Source organism: Diorhabda carinulata, chromosome X, assembly GCF_026250575.1.
Source record: "Diorhabda carinulata isolate Delta chromosome X, icDioCari1.1, whole genome shotgun sequence".
Classification (NCBI taxonomy): Eukaryota; Metazoa; Arthropoda; class Insecta; order Coleoptera; family Chrysomelidae; genus Diorhabda; species Diorhabda carinulata.
In genome coordinates this window covers 36,893,238-36,920,673 of record NC_079472.1, presented here as the reverse complement: position 1 = coordinate 36,920,673, position 27,436 = coordinate 36,893,238, and the positions used below count along the sequence as shown (strand labels likewise).

Genomic DNA, 27,436 nt, shown 5'->3' with positions numbered 1-27,436 from the left:
TGCGTATTTTAATTGTCAAAAATGCATACTTCCGACTCGAATCTAAACTTTAAACGTAACTCTAACGAAACGTCAAAACTATAATTCATACTATACGGATATACAGGGTGTTTCAAAAAAAGGTGATCCTGTCTCTAGGATAGATAGAAAACTGCAAAATATCTGGGGTTTGCTCAGTAAAAAATTTTCGAAACACTATCCGTATTCAATATAAAGAGTGTTTAAGAAAAAAACAAATTATACACATTTTGCCGCAACTACTAGCAATGAAATTTTATACGAATAAGTTTTGGAAGCTAATACATCCAATCTGTTTTTATGTCTGACTCTCATAGAGAGCGCTAGTTCCACAGTTCGTACCAAGTAGTACGGAAAATAACTTATTCAATATTAGATTTATTAAACAAAATCGTTAAATTGCGTTTTACTAATCGAACCCTAAACATTTTTCAGTTTTCTATTCATTCTAGAGACAGGATCACCTTTTTTGAAACACCCTGTATATAATATATTTCCAATCTGACAAAAGTGATGTAAGTTTTCTTCTCTTGTGAGCAATTAATTTCTCATTTACAAATTGTCAGTGAATGATAGGCATATATAAACCAGAAAAACTTTCTCGCGGCATGATTGATCTTAATCAAGTTTTTGAACGTCTTATAGCATTGGAAGACCTTTTAATTATTGCAATGGTAGGAGGTGTAACCAAAAAATGTTTTATAATGTCTGGAAAAAGCTAGCAATACTCATCTACTAACTCAACGAGTCATAGAAGTGTATTCAGTAAATCCTAGGAATTCCTCACGTACTGAATTCTGTTTCTCACTCCTACTGAAAGCTGCTCAAGAGAGACACACCAGAGAAGAATGAAGAGTCGCAGTAAACCTATATAGAGTCCTTCACGACGAGCTGAATCGATATGGGAAAATACAGTTCTGAAAATTTGCTTGCATGGGTTTTCCGAAATCCTCGTTTCAGCTAAAATAATTTCAGTTTTCTGAAATTTCCGGTTATACCGGAAGTGGACCCAAACTTGGAATCTACACGAAATATCAATATAACTTTATATAAGACATCGTATGCCTAAAGTCCACCATTTTTTAATTATTTCACATTTTCAAAAGTTTTGGACTCATGAAACCCTCAACTAAAAAATTATATTTCTAAGTTTAAGTGAGTCAGGTCTAATATTTTTGTGAGTTGGACAAATAACACTTACAGCTTTCAAAATCTGTGAAAACCTTAACAATAATTTATATAGGGTGTTCAGAAAATGGTGTCGAATTTTGCTATCTAAAAACTTCGAAAACTTAATGCTTAAGCTTGGGCCCACTTCAGCTTCAGAAAACTGAAATTATTTTAGCTGAAACGAAGATTTCGGAAAACCCATGCAAGCAAATTTTCAGAACACTAGTCGCAGTACTTTCCCGTATACATATTGATTTAGCTCGTCGTAAAGGACCCTGTACATATTTACGATATTAATAAATGGGATAAAACCCCCTTTCTGCGTCACTGGTTCTCAGAGTTACATTCAATGCATGTTATAATTATTTCAATTTGTTTTTCGGCTTTTAGTTTAGTTTACGATTTTTATATTCAAGTGGTGGTACTAAAATTCAGTGAAAATTCAGATTCAGAAAGCTATCAATATTTATTTTACAATCCATTATATAACCCTTTGCCATTAAAAAAATGTGCATCATGCATTTTCAAATAAATTATGGTGAAGGTATCAACAATGAGTTGTTAACCTTAAATATTATATCCATTGTTTAATTATTGAAATGGCGGATTTCAACAATAGTAAGAGTACCTACTTATTCGATCGTGAATCGTGTCAAATATGCCACAATGACCTTTTCTTCTCGTTATAATGTCATATTATGTCATTTATGTTATGTTAAAACCATTATTTTATCTCCAGCCCCTTTTTTGCGTTCTTTAAATTACAGTACTGTATTTAATAATTTGTCTTATAAGTAATTAACAAAAAATTATTTTTTTTTTCGAAATTAGGTAAGTAATTTTTCCGATGCATCAAGGAAAAACAAGGATAATAAAAAGATGAAATTTATAAAACTTCACTTGAATTTCTGACATATATCATACTCCAAAACGAAAAAACATTCAAAACATTAGATCCAAGGAACGTGCTTCTAAAAAAGCAAAACATTTTTTCGGCCATTAAGGTCAGGACCACAGAAATTTGGGACTTTAGAAATAGATGTAATATCTATTGATTATTTACAAAAAGGGAAGGAGAAAAATACGAATAGAAAGATTGTAAATAAATAAGAAAAACATTTTAATGGTAACAAGATTTCTTAGGTGTCCAATTACTCTATAGGTAAAATAATTAGTCTACTAAAGAAAGATCCCAAATACCCCGACTATTGAACAACGCTATAACTGCTGTGTATTGTCATAAATGTTAAGAAAAATAGAAAGAGAATTTAATTTTTGAATTTCCACTCTCAAATCAATAATTTAATTAGGAAAATAAAAATAGTATATTATGTTACTAAGAGTGGAAGGCTATCATTATTGTTGAGCCCAGATTGTTGCACTGCCCAGGCGTTGGCCGAGGCTGTGCAAACTGGGCGAAACATATAATGGGTCTTCTGCTCCGAGTGACATACTATTTTTGCTTCAAGGGTAAAAATAATACATTGAAATTCTGTAATGTCTCAAGTAGAGACATTTTTACAATATACTTTTCAAAACTTACAAACATAAAATTAAATAAAAATTAAATGACAGTTCCTGCCTACTTGGTTACAACGCCCGTAATAAGACGTTGCTATCGTTTCTCATTATTTTGTTACTAGTACAATAATGGGCGTTCATTATTTTACTAATAAATGAATAGGCTATTTCTAGTATCCGTGTTGCAGAAAATAATATAGATATTATTATACGCTTGAAGAAAAAATGAATTTTTAATTCGGTTCTGTTTATGGAACCATCAAAGTAAAAAATACAAATTTTAAATATAATTATAAAAGAAACACATCTTAAAGAGCGCGTGATCACGTCGTGGTCGATAATGCAGTTAATAAATAGATAAATAAATAGTTAACGATATCGTTTTAATGGAATTAAAAATTATATTCACATTTACAATAAGGCCCGGACGTATAACGTGAGTTCAGTCGAGGTTCAATTTATAGTTCTGCATTATTTAAACTGCTTTTGACAACGATCAGAGTCAGGTTTTAGAGGTCAATCAGTATTACAGGTGACACAGGTCACATAGTGATGAAATATTTTTGAGTATTATTCCATTCAAAATAAACTTAATAGTGATCAATACAAAGCTTTCCTATATAGTTAAGAACGCTAATTTGAAAGAATTCTGTGTAAATTTTCATAGCAGACCCGACAGAACTCTCTTGCATATATACTTTTATATTTTATATATAAAATATGAATCTTTCATCTATAAAATGATCAATTAATTTTATTGCAGTTGATAAATGTTTGCATAAAATCTATAGAATATAAATGTACATCTTATTTACCAAGATTTCACATGGTAGCATGCATAAAGGACTAGCCATTAACTTAAGTAACAATATAATACGGTAGGCATTAATGTTTGTCTTTTTATTCACGCACTAATGGTACCTCTGACTTTCCAACTTGTTTGCTGTGCAGATACTTTCTAGAATAAACATACATTTAAAAAAAGTACCTGTAATTAACTATTCTTTAGATTGTTTACTCTAAAGTGTAAACTAATGTTCGTATGTCGTGTGAAATAAGAAAATAAATTTTGAAAATATAAAAAGATAATAATGTATCCACCTCGAATATTACGCATATATACATAATCTGAAATGCCAAGTTAAGTGTTCAAAATTATAACTTTCGATATTTAAAATTATTTTATACCTTTATTGTATTTGGTATTATTAAAAATGTGGCTTGTTCAATTTATACACGTTTTATTTCATCTGGATAACTAAATTAAAAAATACCACCAGGTAGAGGTAGGTCATAATCTATACATAACTTATCAAAGCATAAACATTATATACCAATAATTATATTGTTGGTGATATCAGTATTAGCAATTACATGTCAAAAATATTTGCTCAATGATTGAGTACTTTGAATGAACCATTTTCAATATTCATAGCTGCCATCTCTGATTAAAGTATCAAAGTATTTTATAAATTACTGTATCCTAGAACTAAAAAACGTCACTGTTGACAGTGACAGTAGTTGGCAAAAACCAAGAATCAAGAATAGATATTTTAAAATAATAAAAATGTCTTATATTGTAGGACCTAACGTTGTTAGATATGCTTGTACTTGTGGTCTATTGAAACCAATATCATATTTATATTTTTGCAGATATTGTACGCAACTTCGTTGCAGTTTTTGTGTCTGCCATGAGGTAAATACCTAATATATAATTTATTAATTGTAGTACATATTTTTTATTTCAGGTGGATTCGAACTTTTGTGGAAAATGCTCAGAAAACATTCCATCTTCTGAAGCTAGAATAAAAAAGAACAGATGTGGAAATTGTTATATTTGCCCCAGTTGTGAACAGGAGTTGTCTCCTAGAATTGCTTCAACGAAAGCTCCCGCAGAAGGAGAAGAAAAAGTTGTAACTAAGAAAATGTATTATTTATATTGCCAGTTTTGCAGATGGAGCTCTAGAGATGTTGGAATTCCTGATCAATCCACAGGTAAAATATCATATGTAATTTCTTAACATCTGAATATTATTCTATTTGTAGTCACTGGAGGATGGCCGGAAAGAGAAAATGTACACACAAATAGACTGCAAGAATTGATTGACTTATACAAAGCTATTGTTGTCGCTCAAAAACAGCAACAAGAAAAAGATAAAAAGAAACAAAGGGGGAAATTTGTTAGTTATACTGTAAGATACTTTGATTATAAACTTTTTTATTTACTCATCTATTTTTGTTATCGTAGGATAGAACTGGAGTTACAGCAGCTGCTCTTCGTAAAAGAATAGGATTACCTGCTGATTTGACTCACCCCTTATTGAAATCGAAACCTAAGGAACCTGAGCCAGCAAAAGCAAAAACAGAAGTTGTAAAGCTGCCTGATGATATTTTCACCAAACCACTTAATCTAATGGAAGGTAAATATAAATTTATCTTAATTTGTATAGAATCTTATAGTTCTGAAAGTTTGATATTTTTTATGTGGTTTGGATTTTTGCTCTAAAGGATAGTGGGTTGTTTAGGGTGAGGGTAAACAAAAATTTATTAGAGCTTGGGGGAAGGAAACAGCAGAAACTGTCTATTTTCCCTTTATTACAATCTGATAACCACTTGCATATGTTTGACGTTACCTCATAACTTAGTATTTGTGTGAATGTGTTTTACAGTTACAACAATTGAACAACGTCTATTACAACCAGAGTCTCAACCAATTACTGTGGATAAACTATTTCCTGTTCATAAACAGCTCTCCATCAAACGTACTCTGAGATGCAGATCATGTGAGCATAACGTTAGCAAACCAGAATATAATCCGAGTTCAGTTAAATTTAAGATTCAACTTTTTGCTTAGTAAGTAATAATTTTTTGCTTTCTTTGGTTTAAATTTAAATTTTTCTAACAAAACTTTGTAACAAGCCATTCGGTCTTGTTGCATTGTGTTTTTCTTCAAATATTTTGAATATTCCTTCGTTCACTTCTATTTAACTATAATGTTTTTTATAAAGTTTTTGAAGAAATTAATTTTTAGTTGACCTTTCAAAAATTCAGTAAAATATCCATATCTAATCTAAAATGCCCTCTATCTCTCTAAACTCTACAATCCCTAATTAAGGTAAAAATCAAAATAAATTTTAGTGTATTTGTGTTGATACTATTCTTTATATTTGCTAAGTTTTTCTAATGTTGTTTAAACTTTGCTTTTTATATATAATATTCACAGAATTTAAATTATCTTTCATCTTTCATCTTTCAAGCTTTAAAAATTATATTTCTTCCTTAGCGATTTATGAGATATGGTATTTCAAAAAAGTCAACTTGATATATGAATATGACTCCAGATATGACCTATACATAAACACAATTTCACTGTTTTGTGTGTGTGTCAATATCAAAGTTATTGTCTTCAGAGATTTGAGATTTAGTTTTATGTCATTCACTATCAATTTCGAATTTTCTGTTTATTCCTTCTAGAATTGTTCTAAAAATGAATCAAACTTATAAGTGGTCTGTTAATTTTAGGAGAAGTCTATTGTTTAATATATCTCCTTTCATTTTGCATTTTGATTCGAAAAAATATATGTAAAAAAAATTATAATACTTCAACAATGGGATCCACCTATCCATAAAACATCTGTTTAATTAGAATGATGCACACTGCATATTTAAAAGTTAAAATTGACATATATTAAGTATTTAAACCAACTCTGGAGTATATAAATGGCTGTATTTTTACAATATTAATAAAATGGTAGTTGATAAATTATGTAATAAAACGATTTTATAATTTCTGTGCTCAATTTACTTATATTTAATACATTGGTAGAGACGGCGCATAAGTTTTGTTTGAAGATGGTTGCTGCCTAATACATAACTCACATTTTAAAACTGTATATGAGGTACCATAACCATTCTTCATAGGAGAAGGTTTTCTATAATGAATCAGAATGCTTTCTTGTGCATGGTTAAAGTTGTACAAAATTACCTTCAGGATGTAAAATATGCAACTCTAAGTTGACCTGCAGAAAGTCCTAAACTTTACCTCATCAACCACTTTTTAAACATTATGAGATTAGTATATGGAATCATATGTATGAAAATAAAATAAAAAACCTTATTTTAAACATGCCTTGATTATTTAAAGCAGGAGGAGGCATTACAAAGAATTAAAAAGCCAATAAAAGTATCCCTAAAATTTTTTATTAATATGCTTCATCACTTTGACACCTTAAAAATATATTCAAATTATCAAACATAATTTTGAGCCATTTGCAGAAGTTTAAAAAAATATGAAAGTAAATTTCAGAATTATGTGTTCATTTTTGAAAGTGTATATACAGGCAACATTTGATAATTCCAAAGTGACCATTTGAGGTCATATTTCCCCTTAGATAACTTTTGATCCACAAAGCTAATTGAAAATAACGGCTGAGGGTTTAATAAAACATTTATTATATACCTTTTGTTTTATTGATTTTTCATATTGTCAACTTTTTACCTGACTTGCACAATTATTTTAGTTATCATATACCAGAAGTACGAATCGTAACAGTAGAGCCACTGAGGGCGGGAAAAACGAGTGAATTGATTTTGAAATTTACAAATCCTACTCAACATCAAACAACTATCACTTTTTGGGAACTGGATTTAGAAAAACAACAACAAGAAGTTAATGAGAATAAAATGGATCAAGTTACTGAAAGTGTTGACAATTTGAGCATTGCAGAGGTAAGTATTTAATGTCATGCATGGATTAAGTGTTAATGGAAACTGTTGTTCGACATCCAGTTATTGTCAATCGAAGATTTGCCCAGTTTTTTACCTTTTTTTTATTTGTAGAAACAGTCTTTTTCTTTATCAAGTCAACCAAGTAGTTTATTGAGCCTTTCATCTAGATCACCTTCAATTGTAGTAAAGCCCAGGAAAATAGCCGAAACACCCAACTGCTCTGTTGAAATTCCCACTAGTAACTTTATTCTTCCTCCGAGAGATGATGCTGCTGAATATGATGATTCTGGAGATACTCATAACATTCAAGATGATACTAAGTGAGTTATTTTCAAATATTGATCTTCTCAATAAATCTCAACATATTTTTGACATGCTTTGTCCTCTAATCCTGCAAAAGCTTTCTCAAATAAACAACTAAGGCCAGATTTGATAATACATCCAAATTATTGTTCATTGCACAAGAGCCTAAATTTTAAATTTCACTCCAAATTATGAAGTATGTGAAGTTTGCACTTGTATTTTATGTTTAAAACATGCAAGCTACAAAGTATGCCAAAAATTATGTCTTATTATATAATAAAATAGCAGCAGTATTCAAATTAAAATCTGTGAATTAGCAATAAAATTCCCAGTAAAAAAAGAAAAGATAATTGTAACAACAAAAACTTCAAATGAGCCAAAAAATTTTCTGCCAAAGAATATAAAATCTTTATGAACTCTGAACCAATACAAATCTTGAACAAAGAAACTATCACCAGCACAATCTGAATACAATGATAAATGAAAAATAATATTGAAGTTAAAAAGAAATAACAGAATTGATGAAAAGCTTTCGATAACTAATCACCACATAAAATGAGTATATGAGCTTTTGATTGAGCAGTTACTATTTTTATAGAAACTGATTTGTTACAGTATTGGAATATATTTTGGAGATCAATTCAATGTATAATATTTAACCGACTTACTACCAGTGTAAATACCAATAGAACAGCATGATACATTATTAACTTTGGCTTGTCACTTAGTATATCAATATTGTTGTATTTTCTACAATTCAATTACTTTTTTCAAAATTTGATTAATCCATCCAATACTTGTTTGTGTAGGAACTGATAAATCTACTTAAGCACAAATAAATAAATTAGCCATTTTTTGTTAAATTACCATTTTAATTAAAATATCTCAGTTTAAGTCACAAATATAAATGTACAAAAAACAGGGAATTAAAGACAAATCCAGTAGAACAATTAAATTTATTACAATTTATTTCAACGTCCTATTCAAACTTACACTATTAAATTGAAATTATTTAAGATTAAAATTCTGTTTCACAAAATATTGTCCAATACTGTTTGCAACATATACAAAAGGTTATGATGTTAGTTATTGACAATTCATATGAATCCAATAATGGAATTTCTCCAAGTATTATCAACATAATTTTCTTGTTAATGTTTTAATAATTTTTTTAGATTAGTAAAATGGAGGAAATCGAATAAAGCTTTTATCAGACTCAACATAACTCCGAATGCTGATCTTCCTTTAAACACGGAAATTGTATGTGGTTTTACAATGGAGCATATCTACACTAACGCCATCACCGGACAGCAAGATAAAAAGGAGCCTCAAAAATATAAACATAAATTGAGAGTATTTTTAACTTTAGGACAGTTGGTAGGATCTGAGTAAACCCATATATTTCAATCGTGTGAGCAGTAACTGTTCTAATTATTATGAAAGTAACTTTCGAGCAATCCTACTATGCCACAAATTCATATAAAATCTTCATCAGCTAATATATCTCAGACTTTGAAGTCATCTAAAAATTATTTAATAGAAATGGTCACAGTGAGGATGGATATAAACATTTTTTTCTACCAAATCAGACCCCCCTCCCCCCTCCATTTGTAAAAAACTATTGATTTTAAAGCCAATCATTCTACTCAACATTCACTTTTTTCAGTTTATCATTGATTTTAGGTAAATACAGTGGAAACTCTATTAACCGAACTAATTGTTGTCATTAGGGATTCTGATAATCGAATGTATGACAAAAAGCGGGTTTTGGGAATTAAAATAAGTTTAATAATAGTAATATTTCCTAATGAATAATATTAATAAAAAATAATAATAAGTATAATTTGGTTTAAAATATTTGGTAATTGGCATTTGACGTAAGCTACTTTTTCTCTTCACTGCTGCTGTATCACGAATTCTCTGTTTGTTTTTCAAAACCTTTGAGAGCTGTTTCCAGAGCCTGAATTGCTTCATCATGAAATGCTCCTACATCATTTTTCACGTCTTCTGTTTTATCTTCTTGCATTTCCTGCTGTTCATTTATCTGCAATATGTTTGATCTGTAATGCTTTTTCACAGAGTAAAGGGCCAGAAATCGGTTGCCCAGTTGATAGTTTTTGTAAAAACCAACAATACAAAGTGTTTTCTAAAAGTTCGTTTTTCGGTTTTTTCATCATTTTCTAATGTTTACTCCGATCTTCACTATCTAATTTGCAGGTGTACAACAAATTTGAATCGGTATTCTTCCTAATCATCACTTTTTTTTATACTGACTTATCGCACTTCCACAGCAATTAGTTTTGCTGGGAAACTTTCACCTCCACTGCGTGTTCCTGCGTCGCGGTGGGGCTCGGACGGTTTGTATGTCCTCTGTTAGTCGCTTTTATCTGAACTCCGCTCATTAATCTTTTGGCACCATTAACAAATATTTCTTCATAATGATGAGCTGCCTTTTTTGTGATTCCTTCTTTTCTATTTTGCTCCCTACGTCTCCCTTCCCCTGCTACATGCAGGGATGAGGAGTTCGGGTCTATCTATTATCTTTAGGGAATGCAAATCTCGCGAGATCGGGGCTCAAGCGAGATCCCGCGAGTTTATGAATAACAATACTGCGAGATCTCGCCAATTTCGAGATCTCGCGAGATTGGCAATTTTGTGTGTATTTTTGCAAATAATCACAATATTTGAATAAATTAGGAAAAAAGTAATAAAAACTATAAGTATTATAAGATAAACATTTATTTTCACGAATTTTTTTAATAAACTTCTAAGTAGTAAACTTTGACGTACGTATCTATCAAATAACAAATGAAAGAAACAACCAGTCTTCTCTTCTAATATCAAACAAAAATCTTTTATTAATAAAACAGTTCTTTTATAACAAACAAAACAACGAGAAGTCAAAAAAATGAAACTTATTATCTAAGTTGAGTTGACTAGTAAACTGAGATATTATTATCAATTAAATAAAACTATATCTACTCAGTAGATCCATTAGATATTACAGATTAATTAACAAAATATACCAATCAAATGAAATATTTGTTCAGTTTAAATCACAAGCTATTATTACGAATTATTTTGAAAGTAGCTCCTTAAGAAGCACAAAATGTCCAAAGAATCGTCTGCTAAACGGCTTCTTATTTTGTTGGCCAGATAACCAGCCGCTGAGAAGGCCCTTTCGGATTCAACGCTAGTTGGAACCACAGATCTCAGGCAGTTATCCACGAACTGTAAAAGTTCGCCTTTTGACCCCCCGGACTCGTATAAATTCATTTCCTTTTTGATTAATGCCTCCAGAGAATTCGTAGTTAGTTTTCTGTCTCTAGGTTCTTTGAACGCAGCAGTCAATGTTTCCTGAAGTTCTTCTTGCAATGAAATACTCTTGCGTGTCTCAAAAAGAGATGAAAGCGGTTCATTATCGCCATCATCAAATTCAGTTATATCATTAGCGGTAGCAGCTGATGTTGATGCGATCGACCAAGATGGATCTGAATTTGTCTGTGTCTGTGAATTAGTCAGACTGTGTTGCGGATGCAAACGCTCTATAAGTGATTTAATTTCAGTTCGAATCACGTTTTTCGGAGGTAACTTAAATGTTTCGTCTTTCGCAAACTCTTCTTTATCTGCTTGGTATTTAGCTGGATCTCTAATATACAACAAGCATGCTGTCAAATTCGTCCGACGCTCAACAATGCGCTTTCTCAAGGAGCCAGCTAGTTTTTCTGCCAATGGAGTTTTTAGCTCTTCCAGTTTGCGAATCATAAACCTAAGTGTTGTTTCTGCGATAGCCAAATCTGTATCTTGACGACATAACACCTCCACAGCCAGTTTTACAGGTTGAAATGCCTTGTCTAAGTTCGCTAAAACCTCATGTTCTTCCGCATTCAAAGAGTAGTTCGGATCAGCTTCCAGGCTGAGGTCGATCAAAGCTTTGCTGACACACAGCTTGATTCTAATAAATGTAGAAATCATGTCTGCTAGGCTTGACCATCGAGTTTTACAATCAAGTTGTAACTTAATTTCTTTTCCAAATTCTTGCTTTACGTATATTTGCAGAGTATCATTTTTAGTAGGTGATCTTTTAAAAAGTTTCACCAATTTCCTAACTTTCTCAATAATACCCGCATATTCTGCATTTAGGTCTACTTCTATTCTGGGCATAGAGCAATGAAAAACATCATCTTCTGAGACTGAGCCTGTGCTAGAAATTTCGTCCATTTCCAAAGGAATCTCATCGTCGTTTTCCTCATTTTCAGATTCTATCACAGGTTCCTCAGCATCAGTTTGTTTTTTATAAATAGTATCTATTATGCCAAGTTGTACTCCATGGGCATAGCAGAGCTGATGTGAAGGTGATATCAATCGACCCAACTTTTTCATCACACTTGCCCCATCTGTAGTAATATTGATAAAATCTTTTTCCAAAATAAGGCCAAATTCGATTAACTTTGTTTTTAAAATACTGACACCACTTTCAGCAGGCACACTTCCAAAGACGCGAATCAGCCCCAAGTTCCAAAACAGAGCATTGCCGTTCAAAAATGTGTGTACGTTTACATTCATGTATCGCTTGTTCATAGAAGAAGTCCACTCATCAAATGTTAGCGTAAATCTGTGATCATTCTCCTTCAGTTGTGCCAATTCACGCATTATTTTCATTTTCAATGTCATGCCATAATTCATAACTATAAGTTTAATTGTGTTTGGGGACATAGGCAGTTTGTGTCCCGAAGAATTGAAGAGATCTCTCATATCTTTTGAAGTACAGAAAACACGGAAAGGTAGTCCATCTTTGGCTACCATTCTTGATACTTTTTTCTCCATAGAAGTATCTTCAACCGGGAGGAAATGATCAGTAATTTTTTGCCTCTTCTTCCTTACTGGTGGCACTGGTGCCGACGATCCTGGTGATTCTGGACTAACATTCGCCGTAGATGCGGATGCTGTTACTAATTCCATGTTTTGATTAGTAGCCCCAGTATTTGATGATGGTGGCGGCAACGACAACGGCGGAGGTGATATGACATTCTTCGTTTTCGTGTCAATTTTATGAAGCGATTTTAAATGCACATGTAAGCCACGCGGAGATCGATCTTTGGTTTTAAGAATCTTCTTACAAAGTTTGCACTTAGCACTCAATCCATTTTCCGCTCTCAAAAAGTATTTCCATACTTCCGACACACTCTCATAGTCTTTATAAACTATATTCACCGACATCGTTCGTTATTCCACTCGGAAATCACATAAGAAACTTTTTTTTGCATAAATAACCAAAAAAATACTCGAATGCAATCAAACTCAATCACGTTAGCTAGCAACAACTATTAGTAAACAAAACAAATGCGCGCTGCACGCCGGCTCAATTTTCGACCAACCTCAGGCAGGCCGCCGCCTCCCGCGCACCGAACGAAACCGACAGATCGCAACTTCGTCCGTGTCAGTCCGCGCTTCGAATAAGAATAAGACGGTTTTATGCTCGAGTGCAATCTCGTTAAACTCGCGAGATCTCGCCCTTTTTTCGTCCGAGATCAATCTCGCTAAAAAAGGCCGAGATCTCGCGAGAACGAGATTGCATTCCCTAATTATCTTCTAATGTTGCTGTGTGTTTGGACCTCTTTGTCTACTGTCCTGTTCCTTTCTTTTTAGAATTTTTTCCACCATACTCTCAACGGCTTTCCATTTAAAATCTGCTTCCATCATGATCTGCACTATATTTTCTGGTCGTAACTCAGCTCTTACTGTTATTTCAGACAAGTTTCTAATATCTGCCCACGCAGGACATCTGAAAATTGTGTGCTCTGCATTATCTATCTCCGAGCTACAGTATAGGCAGAGGTCATTTTCAGCTTTACCTATTCTCCTAACATAACTTTGGAAGGAGCCATGGGCTGTCATTGTTTGGGTCAAATAGTATCCAATTTCACCACAGGATCTCTCATACCACGGCGTAATATCTGGTAGCAGTTTGTGAAGCCACACGTCCTTGTCGCTGGCGTTCCATCTATTTTGCCATTTCTGTACCGTTTCTTTTCAAAGAGCCTTTTTCTCACCTGCTGTCATTCCTATCGCTCTCGATCTCTCTTCAACTAGAAGATCTATAGGTATTATTCGTGCAAGTACTCTTGTAGCCCGGTTGAGATTGTACGATAGCCCCTGCATATTCTGAGGGTTACTCTTCTTTGTACTCGGCTGGCTACGGTGTTATATTTGTTAATTTCTAGAACACTACCCCAGATTGGAGCTGCCTATAAAAGTATAGATTCCGCCACGCACCCCAGAATCCTCCTTTTTGCTTCACATGGGCCTCCCATATTAGGCATTAGACGACTGAGAGCAGAAACTGTAACGTTCGCTTTGTTACTCACATATCTGAGGTGTTCAGTGAACTTGAGCCTTCTGTCTATGATTACACCTAGGTATTTCACATGGTTCTTTGGGTGAATGGCGAGACCTCCGATTTTAAGTTCTATTGGGCCATGACGTTTCTTCCCAACTATCATCACAGCTTCTGTTTTCTCGGGAGCTATCTTAAGTCCAACTGACCTCATCCAAGCTTCTATTTCTTCCAAAGCATCATTACACCTTTCCATTAGAACTTGTTCTGTTTTGGCTTTGATCATGACTGCGAGATCATCTGCATAGGCCACTGTCGATACTCCTTCCATTAGTCCTAAGTTTAAAACCCCATCATAGATAATGTTCCACAGCAATGGGCCCATAACACTACCTTTTGGCACTCCAGCTGTAATGGGTACCATCTCATCCTCCTCTATACAGAGAGACCTGCTAGAAAGATAACTGCTCACCATTCTTAGGATGTAAGGAGATATGTCCCTCCTCTCCAGTTCACCTATTATCTGCTGCCAGTCTACTGTGTTAAACGCATTTTGAACATCCACTGTAACAAGTGCACACAATTGTCTATTTCTAAAGGTCTTCCGCTGCTCTTCTCTCGCAAAGCTGCAAACACTTTCTATGGCATTTACTGTAGACATACCCTTTCGAAAACCAAATTGCCTGTTAGAAAGATTTTGCTTGTGTTCAAGCTCTTTGCGTATCCTTTCTGATAGTAAGTGCTCTAAGAGTTTCCCTAAGGTGTCCAGTAAGCATAAGGGTCTAAAGGATGATGGGCTAGGCCCGTCCTTATTAGGTTTCCGTAGTAGTACCAGCCTAGCCATTTTCCAGCAAGTAGGGAAGGGGCCCTCTCTAAGAAGCGTGTTGAACATTTTCAGTAAGTATTCTACTCATCTAATCATCACTTATCGTGGATGTACCTACACCATACTCATCAGCTAACTTACGACCAGTTTCTGCTTTTTTTAATGAATCAATAATATATATTTTGTCTTGAAGTGATAACACGCTTTGACATTTTCAAATATTTAGACGCGACACGCACATCAGCGTGGGGCAGCAACCCGAGGGGCGCGGACGGGGTAATGCCAGTTCCGACTCGTTGGTGCTTGCATAAATTCGACTTTTAGTACATATGTTAAAGATTTTGTAACTTGGCTCAATATTACTTAATTATTTAATTGGTCGCAGTTGATAGTCCGGAAAATCGCGAATGCTTATAACTGAGGGCCGGATAATCGAGGTTCTACTATATTTTCTGTTTGAAAATTCTTCATCGGCGAAAATTGGTTCAATTTGTGAACCAACAAAAACCCAGCTCTAACATTTGCTTCTGTTAATTTAGGAAAAAATCGAATCGAATCATATTTTACGTTTTGTTGTCAGACACAAAACTCTGTTCTTACAGAATATAGTGCTTAGCATCCGCTCTGGTATCCCATAAGAACAGGTAACACGGATACTTTGTATATCTGACCATTTTGAAATTTCCAATCAGTTACCAGTTATACTTTACTGATTTAAGCAAAATTTTAACACTTTCATAATTTTTTTTAAATGTACTGAATGAGTCAATGTAAGAGATGGAAATTCATTTCCGTTGTGTAATAAAACAGCTTTTAAGCTCTTTGTAGAGCTGTCAATGAATAAACGCCATTTTCTAGGAATACAAGGTATGCAAATTTCTTCGAATATACCTATTAGTCGTTACTAAAACAAAGTCCATCTTTTGTAAAAAACGTTGAGAACGTTTCATGCCTAGTTCGCTGATTTGTGATATTAACATCAGCAAGCAAATTCCACAGTTTTAAACGAGAGCCTGAAAGCTCTGCTTTATTTTTCAGCAAATTCAAGTCATTAAAATCTTCTGTAATTATAATAGGGTGTTTTGGTGATTTTGGTAAAGGTGAAAATTCGTTAACAGAATTACTTCTGTTAGAACTAAGAGATGAGCTACTTTTTTGAGAAAATTTTTTCGGAGGGATATTTGATTTACAATGCAAAAGTAGTAGTCGTCGAAGTGGTCTTTCGGTTTTCGCCAGATTCTTGGTATTGCAAGATTCATAGACCTGTTCTAACCTCGGTACCAACCGGAAATAAAGAAATAAACATTAATATGTTAGAAAATTGGATTCGAATTAAAAACTGCTCACCTGCCAAATATCTTTTACAATAATTGCAAGAAGCATGTGGAACTCATGGCTTGTCTTGATTCCGAACAGAACAGTGAAAATATGCTTCGTAGGCTTCGCAGAGAACATGAGATGTCTTTAGTTCATATTTTATGTTTCAAACTTTAATACATAAAACGAAATGCATCAGCATCATATTTACACCAGCCATCTGGAGCCACAGTGTGAATGTAAAAACCCTACTCAGATCTCGCAGTATTTTTGAATGTATTATAACTAATTGACATTTATAAAAAAATTTGAAAATTATTTCTTCAACTATCACAAAAGCAAACTTAATATCAAAAAAAGTTATTGTCTTTTCGTTTTTGTGTATAATTGACTGAAAAATAATAATATAAGATTTAGGGCAAAAAAGAAAAATTTTTTTGTTGAGTCGTGTATCTTAGATTTATTGGTAAAATGAATAATTTCTGCTTCAATTAATTCATAGCTAGATATTTGTTATTTATTCTAAATCTTTTGGAGCTTTATTTATTAATATTGTTCAATATTTATTTCAAATTTTGTATTTTAAATAAAGATTCAATTTGATTTTGGTTTTATTTAACAATAATGCTAAAGTGCAACCCTAAATGCATAGCATGTTGGACAAAGATAGTGGTAATTAACGACCGCCAATCATGGGTTAACAAAAATCTTTCCAAGCTCGAAATGTATCTCTCTGGTACACAGACGGTTAGAAGCTGGTGCAAGGTGCTGAACTGGGCATTTCAGTACCAAAATGCAAGCTCTCCATACCTCTAGGAATATCACCATTTTTCAGGTAGAGTTGCTACCAATAGACAAATGTGCTCAGAAGTGTTTGGAAACTTCTCTAAAAAGCACATATATATTCTCTCAGATAGTCAAGCAGCCTTGAAGGTCCTGAAAGCAATTGAATGCACATCCAAAATAAACTCTCAAGTACCAGGTAACAAAATCAAAGTAACCCTAATGTGCCTTCTAGGCCACTAGGGCATACCAGGAAATGAGAAAGCAGACAGCCTTGCCAAAAATGGCCAACGACTCCATACCTTGGACCAGAACCCTACTATGGCCTCACGAGATGCCACATTAATAACAAACTAAACGAATAGCTAAAGATAGTCTACTTGGGAAATACTTCAGGCCTAAGACAACCCAATAGATTCATAATCAAGTCAGCTAAGAAGTCTGAAGAACTAGTGATGACCAGAAACGACATGAAACTGGTAGTCGGTCTTCTAACAGATTACTGCCTCGTCAAATACTACCTAAGACGATGGGCATGCAGAGCATCTACTCTGCGAATATCCTGTCCATTTTGCAAAAGACTCAAGTACCTTGAAGGAGTAATACTAACACCTAGGGAAGTGGGACAGAAGAACCTCCTTTGGGAGCAGTCTTAAGTATTTTGGAAGCATAACATTAAGAGTCTTACACAAAATATCTTCCCCAAAACAATCTACAAAGTACAACCCTTCAGGATAGTTAATCTGACCTGCATTTTGATTTTCATCCTTCAATTACACCTTATTATACACTCCCAATAAAGTCATGATATAAAATGACAGTGTATCTTGGATAATCATTGTCCAGATCTTTGATTGGAATTTCTTTAACCTCGATTCAAAGAATAAAAACTATTGCAGTTTAGAACGAAAAAGGCATAAAAAACTTCATAGTTAGAACATCTTAGCAGGTCATTTAAGGTGGATTATGGATTAAACCTGAAAAGCACATCCAATTGTTCAAGTTGAAATTTAACACTAAATTGAAAAACTATTGATGTTTCTAAAATTGAATTTAACAATATTCTACTAAAATAGTTTCCCAATACTTATCTTATACTCAAAAGTATACCACTTCCAAGCTTCTTCAAGGTCACTGCCGCCTCAGGAAGCAACTTAACAAGATTTAAGTTTTAAAAAACTGAGAACAGTAGAATGGAGGAACAAAAAAAACTCCAGTTTACCTAGTTCTAGAATGCTTCACAATTCCACAAGTATGCTAGTAATACTTCACACAATAAACCTTTAGGGGAGAAAATGTAACCTCCTCCAAGTCAGCATAGATACTGGAGTTCTATATAATTCTAGCAAGCAGACTGTAGATGTTGAAAACAGCTTTAATAGGTGACATAATAAACCCAAAACTGGTAGTGTAACCCCTATATCTACAACAGTTTCATTTGTTACGTATACCTTCATGCTTCTATGAGAAATGATCATTTTTTGGTTAACTTGTTCACCATTGCAGAATATAAATATATAAAATAGGTATCTATCCTAACTTTATGACAGTTCTACATTTATATTACTAAAAATGATTAGATAATCCAGTCAAATGTTTATTGAATGAACATGTTATATACTTAAAAGATATAAACAAAAAATTGGATAGATTTTTAAATATAGAGGAACACTCTACAATCTACGACCACGGCGACCTCCCTTCCTGCGAGTTGAATCAGATGGGATGGGTGTAACATCTTCAATCCTACCAATTTTCATGTTTGATCGAGCTAAAGCTCTAAGTGCACTCTGGGCACCAGGTCCTGGGGTTTTAGTTTTATTTCCACCTGTAGCACGTAGTTTGATGTGTAATGCAGTAATTCCTAAAGTTTTGCATTTTTCAGCTACATCCTGAAAAAAAAGTCCTATATTATTTTAATGCACCAAAATGTAAAATGTAGATGTTCACAATATTAATTTTCCTGACCACACTGCCATGGGTGTAAACCTTAAGAACTAATACCACATTCTGGCCAAATTTACTTAAAATGTGTCTAAAATTTTGAAAACTGAATGAAAAAAATATGAATATAGAAATTTTTCATTGGTAATATTGCGTATGTATAAACCTTCTATAAAATAGATGGTCTATGGATGGTGTATGAAAGAAAATTACATTCATCCATTGGTCTACTGAATTGTTTTTACTAATAAGACAGCAAACAATAGATTAATGTGATTAAATATATCAAATTGTGGATATTGTCATTTTAAAATAGAGATATCTGTGAATTTCTAGAGAGTCCTCAATCTATGTACTGTGTAAGATATTCCGTTGTTTCCAATTAGCCCAAAAGTAATAGAAATGTTTTTCAATAGTCTACAACATATCATGAAATACCAAAACTAGCCCGAAAGGTTAAATGACAAGAAGATCTATTACTTATCCAAATAAAGAAACAATTTAATTGAAGATTATGCAAGTACAAAAACAAATACTACAAAAACATATTTTATGATAACATATAAATTTAATTTAATCAATTAATTTTCATACAAAAACTATGTAGGAAGAAGCTGATCTATTTTTAAATGTTTCAGAAAATATTTAAGACAACAAATAAATTCAGAAAACATGCCAATATGCATGTTTAATCAAACTAAACCCATAAGTGCGGCACTTTGGGCAGAAGGTCCTGGAGTTTTAGTTTATATCAGTGATGATGCTGAAGTATATTTGAACTTTTTTATTTATTACATGGGTACTCTTGTATTTTTATTCTCAAGCGTCACCATTTCGCAAGGTTTTTACTCCAGGGCCAATTAATTAAATTGGATATACATACTCAAACCACAATATGTCAATTTCAACATGACAACCACATAAAATATATGTCTTTGCAAACTTCATATTGAATAGTGATTAAGTCTGGGTTATAGGTTGACATAAAGAAAAACAATATTATTACATTAATTGAATTTATAATAGGGAAACAAGACAATGATTGTAGTGGCGTTAAAGTCATATCATATATACAATAGAACTGGAATTGATGTGTGCTTCTTTTATGAAAATATCAATACTTCAGGAAAACATAATACCTCCAGGAAAGGATTAGTGAAAGATGTAACCACACAATCTCTAATGCGTTATTCAAGTTAAACTTGAAATTTGAAAAAAATTTTCCAATATCCCACTAGAGAAATTTATAAATAAAATATGTAAGTAATTAACACACAAGAAAAAAATGTTAAATATGTTATAAAATTACACAAACAATTTCATACAGGAGCTATTTTTATATTATTTGAAAGTCTCGTAGTGTTCCGAATATACATCGACTCTCTTGAATTTGTTTCTTTGTGGATAAAAAGCACTAAGCTATCGATGCTGTGGAAATGATAATATAAATGAAAATTTACCTGTGCTGCCAACATAGCAGCATAAGGAGAAGCTTCATCTCTATCAGCTTTAACTTTCATGCCTCCAGTAACCCTGGAAATAGTTTCCCTTCCGGACAAATCGGTGACATGAACAAATGTGTCGTTGAAACTAGCGAAAATATGTGCTACACCAAAAACTATTTCACCTTCGCGAACTTGGGGTCCAAGGGATAATTGAACTTCTTCTTTCGGAGTTTTTCCTTTTCTTGGAGCCATTTTAATCTAAAAATTGAAAGAATGTCAACATAACCAATATTACTAATGTTTAGCTACAGACATCTGAGACTTTGTTAACTTTGAATAGAATTTATCTAATTAAATATACGGTATATCGAATTAACTAATATTTTAGAATAATATTTTTTATTCAGGGCTGGAAATATTTATAAAATTTAATTTTTTACTCCATACATACCTACTGGACTGATAGTTTCATTAAAAAGACTAAATCTAGAGGGCGCTCCACTAACAGTCAGGCATGGCAACTGACAATAGCATTTAATTGGCGGACTCTTTAAAAACCTAATTCACAGGACTAGAAATTAGTAATTTAAATAAATGAGGATGAAGGATTGGGATTAATGATAAACTTCACCTACGATAAAGACATATAAACTGCTGCATATGCGAATTACCATATGAACATAAATAAGACGTTTTTAATGAACAAAATTATCAAATAGCTCGATTATCCCAAGAAATAATATAATGAGGATGAAGGATTGGGAATAATGATAGATAAACTTCACCTACGATAAAGACATATAAACTGCTGCATATGCGAATTACCATATGGACATAAATAAGATGTTTTTAATGAACAACATTATCAAATAGTTCGATTATCCCATAGAAGTGCTGCGCAAAACGGTCTGTAATTTGTCAAAATATTGGCACTAGCAGCATCTAGTAAATAATTCCCATACTAGAGTAGCATGTCTGTTGATTAGAAACTGAGGCAATGTTCAGTTTTGGAGAAAACAAATTATATTACAAATGTGATTTATAAATAATAGTAAATTTCATGTAATAAATTTCTTAAAAAGAAAACATGGTATACGAGTAATGAGCAATAATCAAATATATACAATATAAAATCTTTTTCTGACATTACCGCCATATTACATTTTCCGATTATTTAAACTTCCTGTTATTTACCTATCATTTATAATAAATTGTAAGAAGACTAAAAAAATAATGCACTCCTATAATTTTGTGATCCGCCAATGAAATTTAAGCAAGAATTTTAAAGAATACTTAAAGCGATCTCTAAAATGTAAGTTATGAAACTGGTTAATGGCTAATAGATGGCGATACTGTCGCACCGTTGACGAAAAAATTAAAGGAAGGAAGGACGGATAGAAAGTGACAATCTGACAGTGGTTCAGCCATGCAGGGGCCAGTGCGAGTGCGAATGCCAGTGGTCGGATGGGTAGCAAACCGTTCTAAGTAGGCAGTCGCCATATTTGTTATTATCATTAAATGGGGGAGATTGAAAAACAATAAAGAACCCATTTGTGTAAGAACTACTGAGTGAAAGTTTCGAGTGCATGGTTTTTCGCGACCCAGAACGACCCTATAAGGGGATGAATCAGTGAGTGTTTTTGTGCAAGGGGGCAGCTCTTTGTTTGAAACTGGCGGCCGCTGGGGATAATTTAGCCGGTGGTGGCGACGATGAGCCGCCTGCAATACTCGATTGGGGGGACCGTGAGGGTGACAGATTCAGTTTTGAAGACTCTGACAGATTTGAGGAAGACTCTTTGTGTAGCTGGAGCTCCGAACCTGAAAGTGTTTGTAACAACTGGAGAGGATGGAAGAAACCTTCCACAAACTCTACATCATATTTTGGAAGCAGCAGAAAATATAGTGATGGTAGGTGAATAATTTTCTTTGTCTTATTTTCAACCCTACTAAATTTGGCCATGTTTTTTTCTTTTGTTCTACACGATAGCAGGTACTTCCAATGTCAAATACAAGGACCAAATAACAAAACCATTCTAAACCAGTTTATACAAGTGTGTGAATAAATTGAACATGCTCTATTTTCTTTAGAAATTTTCAACTAATTCTCTTTGTTTAAAGTCAACAACACATCTAGCATATTTACATCTTGATAATTATTCACATTATCAACCGACAAAATTATAATTAGGCTCCATTATTATTATGCACATATAAAATGTACATGTTTCATTGTCTTTTAGGATAGTAGTAGCGTATAGAGTGGGGTCAATGACATCTATTGTTTGTTTATTGTTTTTTCGCCGTGAAATTGGATTAAAGATTAAAGTATTTACACGTTGTACCAAAAAATCATTTATTGCGTTTTTTAATAATAGTAAAATATGCATGTGTATGTACAATGCCCTCATCTTATAATTAGAAAACAGATGGCCATTCAAAAGCTAATTAATACCAATAATACACTTCATATTTTATATTTTTATAAAAAATTATATACATTTTTAATGAAATACTTGTTATAATTTACCAATGTAATTTTGTTGTTAAGGTGAGTTATATACAAAGCTTAACCAAATCATCAATCATAAATACATTTTATATATCTGCTTTAAAATTAATTGATCAGTTATAGTGTGCAATAACTTTTTGTGTATTTCTTTGTTTGTGATGGCATTAAGGAGTTTCCAAGTTTGACAGGTGACAGGTGTTACATTTATATTGTTTTCTAATGAGAGATAAAATTTAAATTTGCTATTACAAGATCCATTAAACAAGTTGTATTGTTAACTCTCTATGATAATTTTCTCTATATACCCTATTCTAAATTGGGGTCATTCTCACTTGCATATAAAAGAAAAACAAGTTTGAAGAAACAAAATAATGTTATATCATTGTTATTATAGATAGTTTATCAGTATAAAAAATATAATATCTAAGTATATGTAAGTAAAATTATAGAGATTAGATAATTGGAACAATCATTATTCTAATATCTGATAAAAACTTCCATATAAACCAGAATGATATGAAAACAGTTTAATTGGAATAGATATTAAATTTTTTGTAGTAGTTGGATGGTATGAGCTTTTGTTACTTCTTAGTAATTTCAACTTAATGAGCGCATAATGAATTTTCATTATAGAATTACAGATCGATTTATTAATGTATAAAATTTAGCTCTTTAATGGACAAAGAATAGCTGATTTAGATTAGCTATTTCATCATCATTGCATGAGAAATAAGATCTTACTATACTCAACCTAATACAGACTAAATTACAGTTCAATAATTAAATTTCAAATGTTCATCTGTTATGAATAATTATCGCTGTCATTTATATTTAAAAAAATTATAAGCATCTGTTTCCCACATTCTCATATTTCAATCATATGTTACTTGGATTCACTCCATTTTCTGTAATCCACTGTTACTACCTTTTTGGCAAGAGTTTTATCATTTTAAGTGAAGTACTATGCCTCCCATTATATATCACAAGAAAAACTAGCATCCAGTGTTTACAAACAACACAGTAATACTCATAAGGTAGGTTACTTTGGGCCACTTTCACCTAGATTGGTTATGGTTCACTTGGAGACCTGATGCCTATTGCATACTACCTTACCATCCTCCTATCTTTTTCCTTTTATAGCTTACTTCAAAGCATTTACAACCTGAAAAGAAGATACTTTTTGTTTATCTAATTGCACTATTTTTTCAAGGCTCTGCTGTATCGTCATCCAGCATTTAATGTTGTCTGTTATATTCTTTGCAATAGTTGTCTGTTGTCACTTCCCATTTTTGAAGTCTTGTGGCAACAGTACAATGTCCAGTAATTACTCTGAATTGTTTCATGAATCTCAATATTTTTATTCTCTCCTCATCGATCCATGACCAAATCGTTCTAAATATGGTACAATCACTTCTGTTTGACCCAAATCCTGATATTTGACTCTGATTCCTGTGTTAATAGCATCTTTTAACTACTCAATCTATAGTATCACTATAACTATTTTTTTGGCATTATATATTCTTATCCCTTCCCCTTAATTGTGTTTAGCTACCCATCAGAGGTATGCATTAGTTTAGTGTTATAAATCCTAGTTTTTTGTTTGTACAACTTTTTGATGATCAGTTCATTTGAAAACACACCAGCTTATGTTCCATTTTTTGTTATCAAACCATCTGTGAAGATATCATGAATCTACTATAACATGGAAACCTGATAGCAAACAAGAATTACTCATAATAATCATGAACATATATAAATGCATTTCTTCCTTTTAATAAGATATTAACATCTGAATGAATGGCAAGATACTAAGTAAGGAACTTAACTAGCTGTGATAATGCTCAACAAAAGTAAACAAGGAACTTTATTGGAATTTATGGGACTGTATGTGATATTTGTACCAATCACAATATTGCACCGCTCATATTTTTCTCAATATTCTGTATTTATTGATAACTTACTGTATGATAAGTTTTGTTTGAGTACTACAGTATCACATTATCTTGTTTTGACAGTAATTCGTATTAAACAGTAAAAAAATGTGAAAAAATTGTCAGGAGGAGGCAGTGTGAGCATCGACTCCCCCAAATAAAGGATATTCAATGCAATATGTTGCTGGTTTGTTAGGAAGACATCATTCCAGCATCAGTCGCATAATGAGGCGACATAATGAAACGGGTTCGTACTATCGAAGACCAGGACAAGGGCGAAAACGTTGCACCAATCCAATTGATGAACGTTTTTTGAGACAATGCTCTCAGAAACAGAAAGAGTCACCCACAATCTGCTAAAATATGAGGCAAATTAAGGTTATGTTAATGTCGTATTTGGCTAATTTGTAGGTGTTCATTATTATTTCAATGTAACTTAATTCCATTTCCTGTTTATATTGTAAATACTTAGATTGAAGTGGTGTGTTAATTTTATTTCAAAAATCAAGTTAACCTCTTTAGTGTCATTGTGACTGTAGGTGTAGTGGTAAAGTTCAGTAACTAGGAGTATCATGAGCTGACAAAGGTAGTTTCAGTTTTTAAATGATGCCTGTTATAAAATTTGCTACAAAATAATACAATAAAAAATCTCTATTCATGCTGCCAGTTGAATAGAGGTTAATGATTTAAATATTTATTTCTATAGGTGAAATTAAGATTTTTTATATTTAATAATCAACCAATTAATAAACATTGTTAATGAAATTAATACTTTTTCTTCTTTTTGTGCAAATAATCTGTGGTGTATGAAATTGCCTTGAATTTTTTTTTCTTTCGCAATCCTCATTATTCACTCAACAAATAGTATAAATTAAGCAACTAACTTTCTCTATATTATAATGAATTAAAGCCTGTACTATCTCAATTTATAAATTAAGCAACTTAATATCAGTTTTATTAATAAATGAAAGTTTTATGGTAAATAGGACACACACAAACTCACATATACTAATGTATATGGAAAGTGAATGATTATATTATTGTTAGTAGTATCACAGACATCTATTCTAAATTAAAAATTTCTGCAATAGTATTCCATATCACTTGTTTCTAAAATAGCTCCAATATATTTATTATTATTAAATATTGTATACCTTAACTAAGTAGCCTAATTAAAACAAAATAGGCCAGGATTAGAAACAAGAAATAAGTCAGAAATAAAAGCAAGTAGACATATCAAAAATTGTACTTTTTCCAGTTATATCCCCTACATCTTTCATATTACATTAATTCCTGAATTAATAATATAATATATATATATATATATATATATATATATATATATATATATATATAATATAATAATAATATAAATTATGACTGAGCTGGTTCTACCTTATCCTGACAAACAGACAGACAAAACTTATAAGTGTTAATTCTAGCTATAAAGCTGTATTATTATAATAAATAAGATAACCATATGATCTATTGCAAAATCAATAGAAATCAATATTTATATGTTTACAAGTGATATTGGTTCCCATTAAAACTTTTTTTGTATCACCGAGGAAGTATAAATTAATTGCCTTGAGAAAATTTTGAATTATATTTGTTTGACAGATGTTAAGCTGTATCGTTTGTGAAAACAAATGTGGGAATTATACTGAATTTATTGACGAAATTTAATATCTTGACTTCAATCTCATTTCATTCTGCATTTTCACACCAGAACATTGTTAAATATTAAATTCAAATATATGTTTTCTTTTATTACATTTGCATTGTCTTTTCAGTTTAATAATGTGATATCTTCATATCCATTGTCAAAGTATATCTTCCTGCTTTTTGTTATGAATCTAGGGTAAAGATTTTGGCATGCGTAATATTTACCATAGGTTTTATTTTTGTCCAAAATTTGTGCTATACCTACTATAAGTTTTAATAGACATAGAAAAGTGCCCTTGTCGATTTATTACAAATCAATGCTCAAATAGAATTTTAATATACATCAAATGTTATATTACTGAATTCAATGCTACGAATTTTGTACTTGCTGCTACATTAAACTTGACAGGAGTTACCTAAATGAATTGTTTTAACATATAGCAAACGAGCTATTGTATTGTGCTTCTGAATCAATAGAAGTGATTTAATTTACCAAATCAGCTTGAGAATTTACAGTTCAGCCAATGTTGATTGGATCAATCCATCTGAAGTGATCCAATAAAAAAAAATTTGGATATTTGACCATTGTTTATTTTGACTAATTTTTTTATGTTATTACCTTCATAATTAGGACCTCAAAACAATTTTTTATCTAGCTTCTCCTGGGAGAGACGGTCATTTTTATTATGCCGCGCACGGTATTTTTGGACTTTGCAAGCATCAGTAATAAAATGAATATCTTTGACAGAACAGAGCTAGCCCAATGAGACTTATACCGTTATTTTTTTTATGAAATCCCCTCTATAAATAAGGTCCTCCCTAAACCAATCATTAATGCCTTTTAATTGTCATTGTCATCAGAATATGAAGTCTGAAGTAGGTTTTTTGCTTGAAGTTCAGTATCTCTGGTGTGGTAAGATGAAAAAATCCAATTTTTAT

The 27,436-nt window shown here is 32.3% G+C and overlaps 3 protein-coding genes across 5 annotated transcripts in view; 2 read left to right on the top strand and 1 right to left on the bottom strand.

The window, feature by feature from the left end:
* The first annotated feature begins 4,201 nt into the window (after positions 1-4,201).
* Positions 4,202-16,823, top strand: LOC130902443 (dynactin subunit 4). The gene is made up of 8 exons (XM_057814589.1): positions 4,202-4,405; positions 4,458-4,704; positions 4,756-4,901; positions 4,958-5,129; positions 5,379-5,562; positions 7,230-7,437; positions 7,549-7,757; positions 8,916-16,823. The coding sequence occupies exons 1-8, from the start codon at positions 4,277-4,279 to the stop codon at positions 9,130-9,132; spliced, it is 1,512 nt and encodes a 503-aa protein (XP_057670572.1). The 5' UTR covers positions 4,202-4,276; the 3' UTR covers positions 9,133-16,823.
* Positions 16,824-18,584: 1,761 nt separating this feature from the next.
* On the bottom strand, positions 18,585-20,897 carry LOC130902444 (40S ribosomal protein S14). Of its 2 annotated transcripts, none has more exons than XM_057814590.1 (3): positions 20,844-20,897; positions 20,408-20,650; positions 18,585-18,895 (listed from the first exon to the last, which is right to left on the bottom strand). In XM_057814590.1, exons 2-3 carry the CDS (start codon positions 20,642-20,644, stop codon positions 18,677-18,679), a joined length of 456 nt encoding a protein of 151 aa, XP_057670573.1. In that variant the 5' UTR covers positions 20,645-20,650; positions 20,844-20,897; the 3' UTR covers positions 18,585-18,676. The 2 variants fall into 2 exon arrangements, with proteins under 2 accessions (XP_057670573.1, XP_057670574.1); XM_057814591.1 differs by having other exon boundaries at positions 20,706-20,853.
* Positions 20,898-21,807: 910 nt separating this feature from the next.
* Positions 21,808-27,436, top strand: part of LOC130902442 (zinc finger SWIM domain-containing protein 8 homolog) — a 37,549-nt gene continuing 31,920 nt past the window's right edge. For both annotated transcript variants that reach the window (XM_057814588.1, XM_057814587.1), the window contains exon 1: positions 21,808-22,300. The gene's annotated coding sequence lies outside the window, so the exon portion shown is untranslated. The remainder of the gene's footprint in view (positions 22,301-27,436) is intronic.

Coding starts and splice junctions, on each gene's coding strand:
- LOC130902443 (XM_057814589.1), top strand. CDS start 4,277: ATGTCTTATATTGTAGGACCTAACGTTGTTAGATATGCTTGTACTTGT. Junction 4,406..4,457: donor GTTTTTGTGTCTGCCATGAG/GTAAATACCTAA, acceptor TTTTTATTTCAG/GTGGATTCGAACTTTTGTGG. Junction 7,438..7,548: donor ACAATTTGAGCATTGCAGAG/GTAAGTATTTAA, acceptor TTTTATTTGTAG/AAACAGTCTTTTTCTTTATC.
- LOC130902444 (XM_057814590.1), bottom strand. CDS start 20,644: ATGGCTCCAAGAAAAGGAAAAACTCCGAAAGAAGAAGTTCAATTATCC. Junction 18,896..20,407: donor CTGCTATGTTGGCAGCACAG/GTAAATTTTCAT, acceptor CTTTTTTTTCAG/GATGTAGCTGAAAAATGCAA.